The sequence below is a fragment of the Carettochelys insculpta genome, chromosome 21 (genome assembly GCF_033958435.1).
Source record: "Carettochelys insculpta isolate YL-2023 chromosome 21, ASM3395843v1, whole genome shotgun sequence".
Taxonomy (NCBI): domain Eukaryota; kingdom Metazoa; phylum Chordata; order Testudines; family Carettochelyidae; genus Carettochelys; species Carettochelys insculpta.
Window position 1 is genome coordinate 22,273,430 of NC_134157.1, and position 18,925 is coordinate 22,292,354.

The 18,925-nt window shown below is 39.5% G+C and overlaps 1 protein-coding gene across 10 annotated transcripts in view; it reads right to left on the reverse strand.

Annotated features, from left to right (window-relative positions):
- Window positions 1-18,925, reverse strand: part of DENND1A (DENN domain containing 1A) — a 406,341-nt gene that overhangs the window by 101,204 nt on the left and 286,212 nt on the right. For all 10 annotated transcript variants that reach the window (XM_075015674.1, XM_075015669.1, XM_075015672.1 and 7 more), the window contains exon 13: window positions 17,396-17,521. In XM_075015674.1, the coding sequence (XP_074871775.1) occupies window positions 17,396-17,521 (126 nt within the window). The remainder of the gene's footprint in view (window positions 1-17,395; window positions 17,522-18,925) is intronic.

Sequence of the window (18,925 nt, forward strand, 5' to 3'; positions counted from 1 at the left end):
GGATGTCTGTAGGAGAGAACAGGCATGTCACCCAGGGCCTTCTGGAGTGTGGCATCCTGATTAAGGATAGGTTGTAGGTCTTTAATAATTCGTTGCAGTGGTCTGAGTTGGGGGCTGTAGGTGATGACCAGTGGTGTTCTGTTCTTGGCTTTTTTGGGCCGATCTTGGAGTAGCTGGTCTCTGGGTATTCGTCTGGCCCTGTCGATTTGTTTTTTTTTTTTTTTTTTTTTTTTTTTTTTACTGCTCCTGGTGGGTAATTCAGGTTTATGAATATTTGGTAAAGTTCTTGTAGTTTTTGGTCTCTGTCAGTTGGATCAGAGCAAATGTGATTGTACCTAAGAGCTTGACTGTAAACAATGGATCTAGTCACGTGTGCAGGATGGAAACTAGAAGGGTGTAGATAAGTATTGCGATCAGTAGGTTTTCGGTACAGTGTGGTACTGATCAGGCCATCCTTGATTAGTACTGTAGTGTCCAGGAAATGTCTCTTTTGCATGTTGAAATCGAGGCATAAGTTGATGGTGGGGTGTAGATTGTTAAAGTCTCTGTGGAATTCTTCTAGAGCCTCTGTACCATGGGTCCAAATCATAAAAATGTCATCAATGTATCTTAAGTAGAGGAGTGGTAATAGGGGATGAGAGCTGCGGAATCGTTGTTCCAGGTCAGCCATAAATATATTAGCATATTGTGGGGCCATGCGGGTGCCCACAGCAGTTCCACTAATCTGAAGGTATAAATTGTCCCCAAAACGGAAATGACTGTGTGTGAGAACAAAGTTACAGAGGTCAGAAACCAGATTGGCTGTGGTGGCATCAGGGATTGTATTCCTGATTGCTTGTAATCCGTCTTTATGTGGAATATTAGTGTACAGAGCCTCTACGTCCATTGTGGCAAGGATGGTGTTATCAGGAACTTTTCCGATGTTCTGTAATTTCCTCAGGAAGTCAGTGGTATCTCGGATATAGCTGGGAGCGTTGGTGGCATAGGGTTTGAGGAGAGAGTTCACGTAACTGGATAGTCCGGTGGTAAAGGTGCCAATACCTGAAATGATAGGGCGTCCAGGGTTTCCAGGTTTGTGGATTTTGGGAAGTAAATAGAATAATCCAGGCTGCAGCTCAGATGGTGTGTCTGAGTGAATGAGGTCCCGAGTAGCAGCAGGGAGTTCCTTCAGTAGTAGTTGTAATTTCCTTTGGAATTCCAAAGTGGGATCAGCGGAGAGAGGTCTGTGAAATGCGGTGTTGGAGAGTTGTCTGGCTGCCTCCTGTTCATAGTCTGACTTATTCAGGATGACAACAGCACCCCCTTTGTCAGCTGGTTTGATTATGATGTCTGTGTTATTTTTGAGACTCTGGACAGCATAGCGTTCAGCATAGTTGAGATTGTGTCTTATTTGGCATTGTTTGTGTATAATGTTAGCCTGAGCACGGTTGCGGAAGCACTGTACGTAGAAGTCCAGACTTTCACTATGACCCTCAGGGGGAGTCCACATAGAGTTCTTCTGTTGTTGTTGGTAGCGGGGGTCGAGAGAGTCAGACTGTTGTTCATAGGTGTGCTGGAAAAATTCCTTTAGGTGGAGGCGGTGAAAGAAGGCTTCAAGGTCACCACAGAATTGTATTAAGTTCGTGGAGGAGGTAGGGCAGAAGGAAAGACCCCGGGATAAGAGAGACTCTTCTGCTGGGCTGAGTTGGTAGTTTGAAAGGTTAACAATGTTGTTGGTCAAGCTACTTAGATTATCTTTTTCTGATTTGTCCTCCTTGCTTACTGTTTTTGGTTCTCTGTGTCTTAAATATTGAGTCTGTTCTGGTCTGGCTATGGTCTGAAGAAGTGGGTCTGTCCCACAAAAGCTCACCTAATAAACTATTTTGCTAGTCTTTAAAGTGCTACTTGACTGCTTTTTGTTTTTATAGTGTAGAGACTAGCACGGCTTCCTCTCTGTTACTATTTTAATGAAGGCTCTTCACATGTTGCATTAACAATGATAATCTCTTTTAACTGCTCTTCCCATAAGTGGACAAGCATTCTGGTTGTGGCCACACTTTCGTGGGGGCTATGGTAATGTGGTGCTTCAAAATATGCTAATGAGGCACTGCTATGAATATGCATTGCCTCATTAGCAGAATTGCAGTCATGTGTGCTACGAAACTGCCCGTTTCAAAATTCATGCTGCCCGTGTAGCCAGGGGGCCTTTCAAAAGGACCCCCTGATTTTGAAAGCCCCCTCTTCCCATATGGTTTTGGGAAAAAGGGGTTTTCAAAATCAGGGGGGCCTTTTGAAAGGCCCTCTGGCTACACAGGTGGCATGCATTTTGAAACCGGCAGTTTTGAAGCACACGTGGCCACATTATGCTAATGAGGTACTGCGTATTTATGGCAGTGCCTCATTAGCATACTCCAAAGTGCCACATTATCATAGCCCCTCGAATAGGAGGGGCTAGTGTGGCCACAGCCTCTGTGACAAACACAAAGGCACCCAGACCCTCAGAAGAATCTGATGGAAAGAGAAGGACACATGCCATATTCAATGCATACATTAAAATTGTACATTTGACAAAAAACCCAAAAAATCCAAAAGACAGCTGTGTAGGCAGTCAATTGGTAGGGGAGCAATCAGAGGGAGTTTACACAACTATTTGCTGTTCTATTCAACTGCTTAAAAAACAATTCACCATGGCAACAGCAATACTATGTAGTACATAAAGTAGGTGTGAGATGCAGAGCCCGCTTAGGGAGGTTCATACACCAGTATGTAATGTGCACATTTCAGTATGCTCAAACATATTTCAACACACTGCTGCACTTCAGCTCATTTGTGATGTGACACTTTGCTCTGTCCGACAATCTACTGTGGGGTTTTCCATATTTTTGTCTTACTTGGCTCTCATGGCTATGGATTAATAGATATGTGATGGCAAGATTTTGAAAAAGGGGTATCTATAGAATCACTAACAATTTAGTCTTGTTGCATTCTACCATATTGCTGCTTTAACACCTTTCTGAACAAAATGCTAATTTCTATGTATTATTACTTGTATTATGGTGGCACCTAGGAACCCAGACATGAACTAGAACCTGACTGTGTGAAATACTGTGCAAACACATAAAATAAACATGTAATCCACCCTGCTGGTGCTACCCATTTACAACTCCTCTAAAGGGCAATTTCCATTTAACACCACTTGGGCTGCGTCTACATTACAAGATTAATTTGAATTTAAGGCAGTTAACTTGGTATTACAACGTGACTGTCCTCACTGTAAATACCATTAGATCGATTTTAGGGAGCACAAATACCAATATCATAACATTGTCAAAACCAGCTGGGTTTAGCAGCAAGTTTGAAATTAAAAGTATGAATAGAGGTAAGTATAGATGCACCACATCTTAAAATCAAATTTATTAGCCTCCAGAGGTGTCCTGTATGTACCTCACAATGCCCCACAGTGCTCTACTCCAGCTGCTTCCATCTCCGCTGCTCTCCAGGTGTGGAGGAAATAGGTAACAGGAAGATCGTGAATTTCAATTCAGGACCAGGAAGCCCACAGCTGTGGAGTCATGTTTGTATGAGAGGCTGAGAAATGTCTTTCTTTACTAGTAGCACTGTGAGTGAATGTACCCATTGGTATGTTTTTCTGCACTGCCTGGCACCAGCCGCTGCCCCACCTAACCCTGTGGCAGCGAGGCTGTTGTGGGGGTTGTGCCTGTATGAGGTGCTGAAAAACTTCTTCTCAGTGGCTTACATTTGTGTGCCCCACCCCCCACAGGCACGATGCAATCAGGGTCTTTCCCTTACCCAACCACGTCATGTGGCTAGACCCTGACCCAATAAAAGGACGTGCCAGCTGTTCAGTACTTACCATGCTGCCACATAGCACCATGTCCTGGCTTGTACACTGTGAGGGCTCCAAGGGCGGGAAAGATTTTCAGGGGCTTTTGGCTACCTAGTGCGAGTCTCCCTCATCGGCTAAGATTGTCAGGGGCTCACCGCTGCCTGCAGGAACTCTCTCCCAGCAGCTACGATTGCAGATGCTTGGGGAGACTGCTTCAACTGGCCCCCACCAAAAATATTTTCAGGGCCTTGCTGCCGCCCAGGAGAAGTCTCTCCTGGAGGCTAAAAATTTCAGGGCCTTGCAGCTGCAGTGGTTCAACTGCCCCCCCTCAAACCATCAAGCTCCCCTCCAAAAAAGGACATAGGGGGTTAGCTGTCACAAGGGGGGGAAGTCTCCTGTGGCAGCTACAAGTTGCAGGGCCTGGCTGCCACCTGGGGGGAACCATTCAAGTGCCCATTGAGCCACGGACCCTGCACCCCACCGCCAAAAAAGATTTTTGGGTAACGTCAACTGGCTATTCAACCTCCTAAATACCAACCCCCCACTCCCACCATGGTAATGAAATTTGGCAAGCCCCATCCACCATCCCTCATATTGGCCAGGTCTGGGTAGTGAAGAGGGAAGCCAAAAATCTTTTTTCCTAGTGTTTTCTATTATCTTTCTTCTAACATTGAACCCCTTTCATACAGAGAAGAATGGGTGGGGAGCCAGTTGAGAATACAGACTGTGCACAGAAGCTGTATAATAAACTAGGAACCCCCAAAAAAACCCCTTCACCAAATCTCTTTTTTCAAAACCTTTATTATCTACTCTTTCCTTCATGGTTTTCATTGTCCAAGTATTATTTTCAGGGATCAGATGTATTCCAGGGAGAGGGGACAGTAGGTGGACTAGAAGACACACACCTGCTGCTTTTTATAAAATCTTTCAAAATTCAGTTACAGCTGCAATTTTAAAAAGCAATTCAAAACAAAAAAAATTCAGTTACAGAAAAAAGATGCCTGTGAATTTGCTGATCTTTGTTGATGCACTAGTTTTCTTTCCTTCCACCTTGAAAAATGGACATTTGCTTACCACAGGAGGTGAATGGGGGCAATGAAATGTGGGAAGATGATGTCAAATACCAACAAGCACATGAAGGACATCTTTCTTCACCATGCTGCACCAGAGAAAATAGCCAGAATGCTATGGGAATGAGGGAACTATGGGATAGGTCCCCGCAATGCACCGCTGTAACAGTTAATGTTTGCCAATTAAGTGCGGCAGCAATAAGTTGACTTTGTGACGAGCACATGGGGAGGTGAGGATAATCAAATTCCAATTTATAAAATCTAGCATTACAAAACCAATATTAATAAATTCAAATTTATCTCATAGTGTACCTGTAGCCTTGGTTTCTTTAACAGAGATGCTGTTTCACCCAGAGAAAATTTTTAGGGACCAAAACTGTAGAGGCAGAATCGCTAAGTGTTGCAATATGTTCATAAACACTACATTTGATCCTTATATACTACTTCAGTTTCCTACTATTACACAATTTTGCAAACCAGTTGGTGTATAAAAGTTCTATGGGGTAAAGTTATAGTTTTCTGACTATACAATATCTATTCAGTAACTCAGATTTAATTGACCAACTCATCTCAAATGACTAACTTACATTACATGCATCCTAACATTACAGGACATTTTATCAGTGTTACTCGCAAGAGCTAAAATGTGTAACTAAAATCAGCTAATGAAATTGACAGACAATCAAGATAATTTCAAAACCACACATGTTCATAACAGGGTTCAATAAAGACTCCTTCTGAGAGAAAATTTCCTAACAAAACTATGCAATTTCTATACTAGGAACTGCACTGGAGATATAGATGATTCACCAAGAAGCAACAGTGAAACACAACACAGACAAGAAGAATCTACCTTACCAATTCCTTTTCATAATTGCAAATGCTTACGAGGGATGAAGCAATAAGTTTCCAAACCCACTGCAATGGTTTTACAGAGAAAGTAAATGGATCCAGAAACTCCTTCTGGTTGCAATATCCACCACAGAAGTATTATATTCAACCTTCTTTTTCATATTTCTTCACTCACCCCACCCTACAAGCACAAGTCTTAACCAGCACACATGCCATACCAGCCAACCTCACAGCTTGATTAGGGGGCTGCAGCACATGACCTACCAGGAGAGGCCAAGAGATATTGGCTTATTTAGTTTGAAGAAGAGAATATTGAGGGGGCATTTGATAGCAGCCTTCATCTTCCTGAAGGGGGGTTCTAAAGGGGATGAAGATAAGCTGTTCTCAATAGTGACAGATGACAGAACACAAAGCAATGGTCTAAAATTACAGAGAGGGAGGTCTAGGTTGAAGATTAAGAAAAACTCTTTCGTCAGGAGGGTGGTTAACCACTGCAAAACATTACCTAGAGGTGGCGGAATCTCCATTGCTAGAGGTTTTTAAATCCTGGCTTGACAACATCCTGGCTGGGATGATTCAGTTGGGGTTGATTCTGCTTTAGGCAGGGGGCTGGACTTGATGACCACCTGAGGTCTATTCCAGCCCTAGGAGTCTATGATCTTAATGCATGTGGCTGCATCATCCCAATCAAAAACTCATCCAAGGATCTGGATAAGGAGAAATCTTATCAAGATGAATCATTTGTTAAACAAGTAATCTGGAGTAGTAAAGGCCTATGATAAAGCATTTGGAGCAATATTGAACAAACTTCTCTGCACAGGAAAAACCCAATAATTCAATGGCAATGCTACATTTTATTACTATTACAGTTTATAATGACTATGAAATTTAGATTCTTTATTAAAATTTTGCTGATAACAGAATTTTTTTAAGTTACAATATTTAATATTTGAAGGATGCTTGTCATGTTCATTCTGTAAGGAAAGCAGCTTTCATGTCTTTTAATTGACAAAGGTTTTCTCTCTACTTAAAAAACAACCTCTTCATACAATTGGAGGAATCCAAGCTTTTTGATTTGTATGGCAGAAGCTAAGTTCTACAATCAATGTTCGAAATAGATTTACTTGGAAGCATTTAACTGTATGGAGCATGTACATACAACACCAGTGTCAATAACCTGAAATGGAACTTTTCATGAAGACACCCAAGTTCCAAAGCAGAATTCACAGCCCTGGGACTGAAACAAGACTACGGTCTGCTAACAGTATATGTCATAATAGGTGAGTTTCTGTTTAGAATAGTGAGGAAGAGAAAGAACCAAAAGATCTTCTCAGGCTATGATGTCTATTTAAGGAACACGGAACGCAGTTCAGCTGGCACTGAACTACAAGTTGTGGCAGGAGGCCAGAATGCACCCGAGGGTGGGATTGCACTGCTCAATGGCTACCAACTATTCTAGCACTGGTCAATACCAACGCCGGGAAGAGGTGCACTGCTGGAGTGGCTGTGTGTGAGCGGTGTTATAGCTATTAGCATAAGCTTTTATCACACAACACCTCAAACAAGGAATTTTCCTTTTTTACTTAACCCATAGTACGCACACTCGGGAATTACATAGGTGGGGTAGCCTTCCAGAAATGATTGTGTTCCAGTATATAATCCAAAACAAGAAATAAAGTAAGATATGCAAGGTTAACCAGCATGGGCAGGAGCTTTTACTTATTTTCTACATGTCACGCACATCAATTAGTACAATGTTTCTCAATCAGTGGTACAAGTACCTCCCAGGGTACACTGAGATCTTCTAAGGATTACATCAACTTATCTAGATATTTGCCTAGTTTTACAACAGGCTACATAAAGATACTAGTGAAATCAGTGCAATCATAAAGTTCATTCCAACAATGAGTTGTTTCTACTCCTTCATATGCCTTACACAAGTACAATATTTCTATTCCAATTCATTTATTTGATAGTAAGATGGTAGAAAATCAGCAAGTTTTCAGTAGTAGTCTTCTGTGCTACTTTTGCAAGACGTTTTAAAGTGAGGTGTAACTTGGTGGTATGCAAAACAAATCTGACACCCAAAAAGGGTACAGTAATCTGGAAAGGTTGAATGGCACTTGTTTCAAAACCTCAGATTACCTGGGATCATGTTTATCAAACAGTGGTAAGCATACTCTTGGGAGCATGCGGGAGCAGTCTGGAGGTACTTACAATTTTTTAAGGGGTACTCTATATAAAAAGGTTGAGAAACAGTGAACTACCAGAAACAGTTTTACCACTAAATAAAGAAGGAAGAGATAAGCTTACAAGGGATTCAGGGATAAGTTTACATACCTGCAGCAATGATTTTTCAGAGAAAGTAAATGGTGGGAGGCAGAATACTAGAAGTTCCTTGTGGTAGATATACACATCATGGGAGTATTACATTCAACTTCATCCTTACACTGATACATTGCTATACCAAAACCATTAGGTGAAAATGTTTAATAAGTGTTGTTTCCTATAAAATTAACCAAATGTAACTAATGATCAGGGAAAAGAAATTTCTCACTTAAAATTCTCTCTTCTATAAGTAGTTAAAGTTCCTTGTTACATCATTTTTAAGTAATGAAATGAGAATAATTTTATTTATTATAAAAATTAAATTTAAAAGTGTTATCTCACTACTTCTATGCAGAATTCTGGTCTAAGCCAACATTTTACACTAGTTCAATAAAGATAAGAAGAAAGCAACAACAACTGTTCTTTTTGCAAAGAAAAATAAATTGGAAAGAGGACCATATTTAGGAAGCACAGCATTTAGAGATTAGGAAGCACAGCATTTAGAGATGCAGCAGAGGAGCTGACTTTACTGCACAGGGAGATATGTCACATTTCAATTTGTAAATGCATAGTGGATGGAAATGCAGCAAGTAGCTCATGCTTTTTGAACTTATTCTTGAGCTCTAATTGGGTCCTTGTTCCTAACTCAATAATTTCTACTATATAGACATACGTATATTTCCAAAAAACTGGGGTAAACTGTCTCTCCTCATTTCCCTCCACATGCACATATATACTACTTGAAGTAATTTGAAAAGTACTAATATATTAATAGATTAGGACTATTTGGGGTTGTTTATATATTTTCTATTTTTGTAAATCTAACAATTTTCATAGCAAATTTTGAAATATTAGAGTTACAATAATGACTTTGACATTCGTTGCATCTGGCAAATAATATTTGCTCACTATCTTTAAGAAATGCTGTGCATGGGTTAAAAATAAACCTGAACACTCAGTCCTCCTTGGCAGGCTTAGTAAATTACCAATTAACTTCATCATGGACAGTGCATGATGTGTGTGGAAGTGGAAAGGTACATTTGATTCTGTCCACTGAGATTCTGTATTTAGTTTTAGCTGGAGCTATCTGGATACAACGTACGCTAAATTCAATCCAAATCAATTCAGAACTGTTGTCATTCATAAATGAACCAGTTACACAACACCTTATTGTTCATGCTGATAAACCAGTATAAAGTCAAATAATCAATAACAAGGACACAAACGATACTAATTACAACTTCATTAAGACATTACTCATTATAACTTTCAATTACCTTCAATTATATTGGTGTCTATTTACTATTTTTACCTTGAAATAGCAAGGTTACACAGAAGAGGTTTTCTATGATAAACTCCTGTATCATGTTAATTACCAGCAAACTTGGACAGAATCAGAACCACTACAGGGATACAAATAATTATCTATGTAAATTATATATTTTGATTATTACTGTCTTAATTTCAGCACTGTTGCTCCCTATTAATTTTGTTCGAGTTATTTTCTTTGCAAAATATGCTCCAATATGTTTTGAAAGGAACAGAAAACATTGTTTGGCTGTTTAAAGCCATACACACGCCCCATCACTTTAACACCTACTGTATAATGCCAACGAAGATTGGGGAAGAATATGGTAGCTTCAATTATGCTGCAGAGCAAGCAGCGACAACATAAAACTACTAACTGTGCCAAATTTAAATGCAGATTACTAATCCACAGATCACTCACAGTAAGATGGGAGGGTAACACTTGGCTCCTTTTTTCATTTTCTTTGACTATGAAATATGTAGTATGTTGGCAGTCTCAAAATATGTTGTTTCTATATACCACCAACCACTCTCTTTTTTTCAGACCCACTTTTATTAAAAAAAAAAAAAGTGTAGATACTGTTGAATAACCAGTGATGCCAAGATATGCATGACAAGAGGTTTGAATGAAACCACAGAACTCCGATATAACTAGAAAGGTGAAGACTATTCAGAAGGGCTGAATGCTAAAGAACTTGATTAGACCTTATTAAGAAGATAATGTGAGCCAATGAAGAGATACTATATAGTTCCCACTGAGGACAGTACAATAAGGATATTAGACATTTCACACCTTCCCAGAAGTTCCCAGAAAGTAGAGAGGGTAAGGCAGATATGAAAGAACCGACGGCTGTCACAAGAGACTCACAGTGCTGAAGAGAGTTGGTTTCTTACAATATTGGATCCTTGCAACCCTCTTAAAATCAGAATTAAAAAGATCTTGTAAATGAGAGGAAAGCAACAAAGTAACAAATAAAAAAAAAAAAAAACACTTTGCAAAGGAAGTATAGCTCAACACCCTGACAAGAGGATTACTAAATCTCCGGTGAAGTAGTCCAGCTCTTTAAAAAAACCCATACTCTTCTCAATACACATTTGAGAGCATTACTTCAAGGTTCTTGAATACCTCGTCCGGAATCAAAAAATGGTCTCTGAGAATTTATGCAGTTTTCTTATGTCTATCATATCAAGTTGCCAATGCTAACCACTGTCTCTCAAGATGAAAAGGAGAAATAGTAATAATTAAGTTGAGTGCCATTTAGCAAGACAACAACATTTACTATATATAATTGCACATAATAATAGCAAACTCAGAAGGAAAGTCTTGAGAGAACATTAGGAAAATGGGTCCTTTAGAATTAGATATCGGTGTCTAAATAAGATTGGAAAACTAAGTCTTTTTTCCCAGATTATCTATGAAAGGTGTTCAGTACCACAGGAGAAAACAGTCCAGAGGAAGACAAAATAATGTTATATTAAAGACAATGAAATGTTACTGATTAGAACCAAGATGTGAAATGAGATACATCTGCCCAGATTACTAACATGGCCTACTAAAGAATATACAGGTAAATAAACTCCTCCATTTACTTGTCCGTCAAATAGTAAATACTCTATATTGCAGGAATGGACAAAGTAGAGGTAGCACAGGTATCTTTCCATGTGAGATCATCTGCTGCTGCCACAATCTTATAGGGGTAAAGTCTTTGGAAATGACACAACTTGGCTTGTGCTAGAATTAACCACAAGGCAGACAGCAATGAGTTGACAATCCTTTCCTGCCCCAATGGAAACACAGGAGGCAGCAGTGCCAGTCCTTTTGAGAAGATAGCATGTCAAACTCATTAGACTAGTCATAATTCACCTAAAGTGACATGCTTATACTAAGCAAGCACTTACTTATAATTTAAACCAGGCCGTACTTCAAGATGAAACTGTTGAACCTATACATTTTCTTTGTACTATGCTCCAAATATTACCTCTTTTCATGGAGTTTGTCTAGCACGCTGGGCTTGTCGACACTACCTCACTACTTTGAAGGGAGGGTGGTAAGTAGGGTGCTGGGAGTTTATTAATGAAGTGCTGCAATGCATATGCAGCACGTCATTAAGCAAATCCCCGCCCCCGCCCCCCAGCAATTTCGAAGTTTTAAACTTTGAAGTGCTGGCTCGCGTCTAGCCACAGCTCACCCACTGGTACTTCAGAGTAAAGGGACTTTGAAGTACCCCAGGCACTTCGAAGTACCAGTGAGTGAGCTGCAGCTAGACGCAAGCCAGCACTTCGAAGTTTAAAACTTCGAAGTTGCCGGGGGGGGGGGGGGCGGGAATTTGCTTAATGAAGTGCTGCATATGCATTGCAGCACTTCATCAATAAACTCCCAACACCCTACCTACTATCCTCCCTTCGAAGTAGGGAGGTAGTGTAAACACAGCCACTGATCCCTATTGCAGGTGTTATTACATTTGTTTCTTAATAAGAATACATGAATAGTAACAGAGGGAGCCAGAAGTTAACCATCCAGAAGAAAAGATATGAAATAATAGCTCTAACCACTAGGTGTCACTCTAGGAAAGAACATAGTTAACATTTTTTGTGAGTGGTGTTAGCCTGTATTCTATCAAAACAAAAAGCAGTCATGTAGCACTTTAAAGACTACCAAAATAATTTATTAGGTGATGAGCTTTCATGGGACAGAGCCATCTGATGATTGAGTCTGTCCCACAAAAGCTCATCACCTAATAAATCATTTTGTCAGTCTTTAAAGTACTACATGACCGCTGTTTTATTTTTCATGAGATAATCCTGAAAGTTTTTGACTTTGTCTTTTTCTACAATTACCAACATGCACATAGCTATAAATATTTAGCAATATATATATTTCTTCTGAGGACAACCCAGTTTTCTGGCTTTAGTCTTTGGAAATGATCATGAATTCATCTCTTTTTAAAAGAGATAAAGAATTACTCATCACAAAAATTCAACATAATTATTCAGGTTAACCATAAGGGGGATTTGTGATGTCAGAAAGGTAGATGTCATTAAAAACTGGGGGTAAACTATCTAAGGGCAAAGTCCTACCTCAATGAAAGTAAGGACATTGCCTCTTCATCTACGTTATTAAACATAGAAGTATGGAACACTCTATATACTATTTATGACAAATTCTTCTGTAGTTTAAGATTTGACATCAAACAGTTACAGAAGAACTCAGCAGGAGGAATAAATGCTCCAGTAATTTCACAACATCATTTTTTGTGTTTAAGCTTAGAGTTACAGATTCTATAATCTAGAAATATTTCTTTATGCAAAAGCTCTAGATTACTAAAGACAGGGGAAAGTTTAACATCACAACTAACTGCTGGTCAAAGTATCGTTTTGTATGTCTAGTATGTAACCTCATAACCTTTGAAATGAGAGGCTCCATTAGAAACAGAATGAAAAAATAATGTTCAAGCAACATGATCCCACGCTCTGTCCCAAAAAGTCTTAACACTACATATGTTGGCTTACATCAATAAACTGGTTTACAAAATTACATTAGCAAAAATTAAGAGCAGCTCCTTACTGGAAATAATTTCCCTATGTAGCTAGCACTCATCATTGACTGTATTCTTGTGATTGTATAAGAGGTGGGATCGCCACAGATCATGTGCAATATTTTCAGGACAGGGGGTCTGCAACCAAAATAGCAAGAAAAATCATTTTTCCAAATTTGTAAAAAAAAAAACAAAAACAAAAAAAAAACAATTCAAGAGCCATAATGCATGTGAATATGAGGCAATCCTTAATAAACAATATCAAACCATACCTTTTGTAACCAATGTTTTAAGAACAGCATGCACACAGTGATTTATAATGCAATACAAGCTTACTGCAGGATGTTCACAAACTCTTCACCTATTCTGTTTCCCCACACTTTACATGTGTTTGTTTGTACCACTATGCTCCTGATGTTCACTCCTACTTACTTTAATTATGCGAATTTATCCAACATTATGAAATCACATATCATTTGCTATTTAGATAGGAGTTGTTCATTGTTGGACGTTTAGATGTTCACTGCTTGTTAAAAACAATCAGGAGGTTTCTCCCCCCACTTCCCTTCACTTTGCAATTATAGTGCTGGGAGCCACACAGATGGCCACAGGTGGCTCTAGGGCTGCAGGTTGCAGACCCCTGGTCTAGGCACATATTTACACTGACATGCTGAAGAGTGTAGTAAATTAGGAAAGATATAATCAAAGGCAGACCAGGCTGAAATATCTGGAAATATTACTTGTGCACTTAGAAGGCCCTTGCCTAAAGCTGCTTCTTCCATTTGCTTTTTTGATTCATTTCAAAATACACAAGATCAATTTAATTTGACACCTACTTAGTGACGCTGCTTTGAAAGTTAACTATAGACATTTAAAACTAAAACCTTATTCATTTGGAAAATGGTGCCATGAAGATCTTTTTCAGGTGTAAGGTCCATAAACCTCCATCAGATGCTGGCTAAATCAGAGTGAGATTCAGTACCTAACAAGGTCTCAGCGCAAGACACCGAGCTCCATTCTTGACCAGATGCGTCCAATCTTCCATCATCGAGAACCTTCCTCACTGCACTGAATACAGCTCAACTGCACAGATGATGTGTGACTCAACGGTAGACTGAGAGATGACCAAGATATTGACAAAGGAGAATTTCCGAAAGCTGACATGCAAATCTCCTGCATCTCTTTGCTTGTTGCTTACTTATATTTGCATTCCTGTAAACAGAGATTTAGCCCCACAATAATTCCAGATGAGGTCTCTCTAGTCACAGCTTGACTGTATGGATGGTCAGTCTGAAACTATGTTCTACGTGCTGACACTCACTATACATGAGGCAAAACTTAAAGTTATTCCCAATAAAATTTGAACTAATTCCTCATGTACTACGTGCCTCAAAACCATCCCTCTCCACTAATGTGGGTAAGATATCAGTATTTTACAAAAGAACCCCTAAGGCATTTATAGACTGCTCGATTTGGCCCAAACTGTGCAGTAAATCCTGGGCAGAACTCATAACAGCATCCACCTGACTCCTAGACTTGTGCTTTAATCACAAATCCATCAATACACTTTGAAAAGTATAGGGTTTAAATATAGCTTTCTAGTTAACTTAATCAAGGAGGTTCCAGTATACAAAGCTGCCAAGTTTTCAGAGGACATCTTTATTACAGCATCAAAAATATACTGTTATGAGATACAAGAAGTCCTGTGGCACCTTATTGACTAACAGATTTTTTGGAACATAAGTATCTGACGAAGTGGGTCTTTGCCTATGAAAGCTTATGCTCCAAAATATCTGTTAGTCTGTAAGGTGCCAAAGGATTTCTCATTGTTTTTGCTGATACAGACTAACATGGCGACCCCTCTGATACTTGTTATGAGGTAACACATACAAGGATTTAGGAAAGAAATAGTTCCTTCATATTCCCTGGTATTTGAGATCAGACTAAAAACCTCATAAAATAGGGTTTTTAAGATGGATTTGTACAAAAGGACGTCTCAGTTACGTAGAGAATTTCTGTTTGTGGGAAAAACATGCAAATCAAAAGAGGCTTTTTACCTGTTCTGATTAGCTCTCCCAAGAAGGGAGAAGTGTAGTTTCAAAGGTGTGTGCCATCATCAAATCTGTACCATTCAGCCTTCAAAATACCAGATGTTATTCCCAGTAAAGCAATTGACAATTTTATTCTTCTTCATAAAAACCCCAACCTTAACTAGTTAATCCCTCACACATATCCAAGCAGCACGTACACCAATACTCCTAGAGTTGCCTGGCAACTAGTGGGAGGAGTGTCAGAGAGCAAAAAAGGCCTAAACGAATGAAGGGAAGTCGGAGGCTGCTTGACATGGATAAAGGAGGCTTATAGCCAGGCTGTCTTGTTGCTTTCACTTTTGTTAATTATATGGATGAGAATTAAAGTCGCTCCAGTTAGTTTATATTTGGTACTTTAAAAGCACGACATCCACACTTGATACTTCTATGAGCCATGCACACATAAATCAACTGCATTTATACTTATACACAATACCATACATATATCCCTGCTATCAGAATAAGAGGACAAACTGATCTATGCTGAATTTAAGAGTGTTATTTTTGAACAGTGAATATGTCTGGATGGAGTTATGCTCATTCATTGAAGATGTTGGATAGACTATTTAAAAATCTGATCAAGCTATTTTTCTCCCTCCAGCTTTATGAAATCCACAAATAATTTATAGTATGCAAAACACTGAGTGCAGTAATAAAGGGTTGTAATAAATTTCTGGGCAGGGAAAATATAAGGAAATCAAAAAACTGTCTCCCAAACTCTGTCTTTTGTTTGAACAACCTGTGTATGTGAAATGTGTTTACATGCCTGCATACTAGAATCCTGTATTCATCTCCAGAGAAAGAATGCAGAAGACAGCACCCTTTTGTGGGTCACCACTAACGCATCCACACCCATTACTCCATCTCAGCCTCTCCCTATAGTATTCCTGCTCCTCACTGTGGTCACCAGTTCTCCATCATGACCCTTGCATGCTCAAGGAAAAACAACAAGGCATGAAAGCATTAAGGCAAAAGGCACATTCTCCACTCAGTGGGGATTTTCTTTGTGCTGCTTCCATCAGTCTAATCTGAAGTAGCCTTAAATCCCTGAACATCAAGCAGAGAATATCCCCCACATTTTACTTTAATTTACCTGGATGATAGTCTCCTCTGTTTGGAGGGAAAGAAGAGGACAGAAATAGAAATCTCACTAAGACGGTTACAAGTATTTTATGGAGCACTGAGCTATTAGCCCCTTCCATCCTCTGTGTGCCTTCTGGCTTAAACCTATCCTGTACAGCACATCGTCGACTCAGGCCCTACCTATCATGACCAATAGGACTACAAACATATTCTATGTCCCAAAAGGAAGCCAATCACCATAACAAAAAGCTTCATAAAACTCTTACATTGGAAAAGAGGCATTGCCAGACTGGAACAAATCTGAGGTCCATCTAGTCCATCTCACTCTGGTCAGAAGCAAATGCTTCAGAAGAAGGTACAACCCTGAAGTAGGTAGATTTGAAATAATCTACACATAGGTCGCACCCTGTTCTATAATAGATAGAGATTGGCTTAATCCCTGAAGTTCTAGGATTAATATCCTTTCAAAGCTTTTTTTGTAATTAATTATGGCTCTTGCTATTGTCATTATCCATATACCTATCCAGTCTCCTTTTGTACTTTCCTAAATTCTTGGTCTCAGTGTCTTCCTATAGCAATGAGTTCCACTGTGTAATGTTGTGTGAAAAAATGTTTCTTTTTGTTTTAAATTTTTCACCTTTTAAATGTCAATGACTGTTCCCCTTATTTTTGAGTTATGAGACAGGAGTTAGGAGAACAGAAGTTCCTACTGAACCTTCTCCATACCATTTACTTTACTTACATCTGTCATGCCCCCCTCTTAATTATCTCCTTTCTAAAGTAAATAATCCAAATTCCTTTCAATCTCTCTTTACACAAGACTTCTCCTAGACCCTTTATGTCTCACTATTTGCTCTATTTCATAGCATCCTTTCTGAGATTCATTGGCCAGTATACACAGCAGTCCAGCTGAACCTGCTTTACTGAGCTCCATACAATTATATATATATATATATATATATATATACACACACATACACACACACACTGAGATACGCATTTCATTGAGCTGCAAAGGGCCCCAGAGGGTCATTGAGTCCAGTCCCCTACCCTCTTGGCAGGACCAAGCAGCATCCCCTGGCAGATTTTTTTTTTAATTTATTTGTCTCAGACCCCTAAATGGCCCCCTGAAGGATTAAACTCAAAGTCCTGGGTTTAGCAGGGGAGTGCTCAAACCACTGAGCTAAGAATAGTCTCAGTAGTATTCACTACCCCATTCTGTATGCATCTGGACATCTTATGGGCAATTTCTACCACTACTACATATCAACGTCTGCGTTAACATATTGATTTTCTACTTACGGGTTCAATTTTCAGTGCATTTCTGTAACTCCCAAAGAAAGAGGCCTGGGCTTTTAGGAATGCTCTTGCTACTCCATCACCAGTAGTTGTGGAGACTTTCTTTAATCTGTTCTTGAGTGCAGAAACCTGCAAGTACACAACAATCCTAGATCATCTTCATGGCATAAACAAAACAAGATATTGAACTGGGAACTAGTCCAAGTTGTTTCACTAAGTGTCCCCGCATCTGCTGCAGCTTTGAGAATGAATGACACACACAGTCTGAACTATGAGTTTTCCATTCTAGGGAAACTGAATTTCCAGCTACTTGTTCTGGCCACCAGCAGGAGAGAACACTCTCCTAGGAAGTCTGCAGACAGGACTGCAGGAAGAAGAAATTTTTTAAAGCTGCCCTTACTTTAATCTATTATTAAATGTTTAAAAGAATAAGGATCTGGTGTTCTTTTGAGCTAGTTACGCAGCTGTGCATTATTCCCCCTCAGGACCTGCCAGTAAACTTCATTCCCTCAGTTTTAGCAAAAAAGAGCAGCCATATTGGGTCAGGCTAATGGCCCATCAAAATCAGCGTCCTGTCTCTGATAACAGCCAGGGACAGATGCTTCAGAGGAAGTCAACAGAACACTGAAACTTCTCAAGTGATTCATCCTGTTGTCCAGTCTCTGCCTCTGGCAGTTGCAGATTTAGGGACACCGACGGCATACAGTTACATCCCTGTGCATCTTGGCTAATTGCCACAGATGGACCTATTTTTCATGAGTTCATCTCATTCTTTTTGGACCCCACTTACACTTCTGGCCTTCACAATATCCGATGGTAACAAATTTCACAGAGTGACTGTGCATTGTGTGAAGTAGTATTTCCTTTTTGTTTCGCTTTAAAACTGCTGCTTGTTAATGTCATCATCTGACCCTAGTTCTTGTGCTCTTCTTTATTCACTTTCTCCATATCATTTTTGACTGTAAAGAAAACTAGCATATCACCCATTAGTTATTTCTTTTCTAAGATGGACAGTCCAAGTCATTTTAATCTCTCTGTATACAGAAGCTGTGTCATACCCTTAATCATTTATGTTGCCCTTCTTTGCACCTTTTCAAATTCTAATATATCTTTTTTTTCAGATGAGGTGACCAGAACTTCATGCAGTTTGCAAGCTGGGGCTGTACCATGCATTTGTATAGTGGCATTATGTTATATTCTGGTTTATCATCTATTCCTTTCCTAATGGTTTCTAACATTTGGTAGTCTTTTTGACCACTGCAAATTGAGTGGATGTTTTCAGAGAATAGCACTCACTCCAGCAGAGATCCTTGAGGACACACAGGGGAAGAATCTGTTATTTAGCCTTTTCTTGTGAATATTGGCTGTCTATTCCTACACTTTTGTTTCTCAGTTTTAGCCAGTAATTGAGCTATGACAAGATCCTCCCTTTTATTCCCTGGCTGCTTAGTTTTCTTAGGAGACTTCAGTGGTTCTCATGGGAGACTTTAATTATCCAGACATTTGTTTGGAGACCAATAGAGCAGCACACAG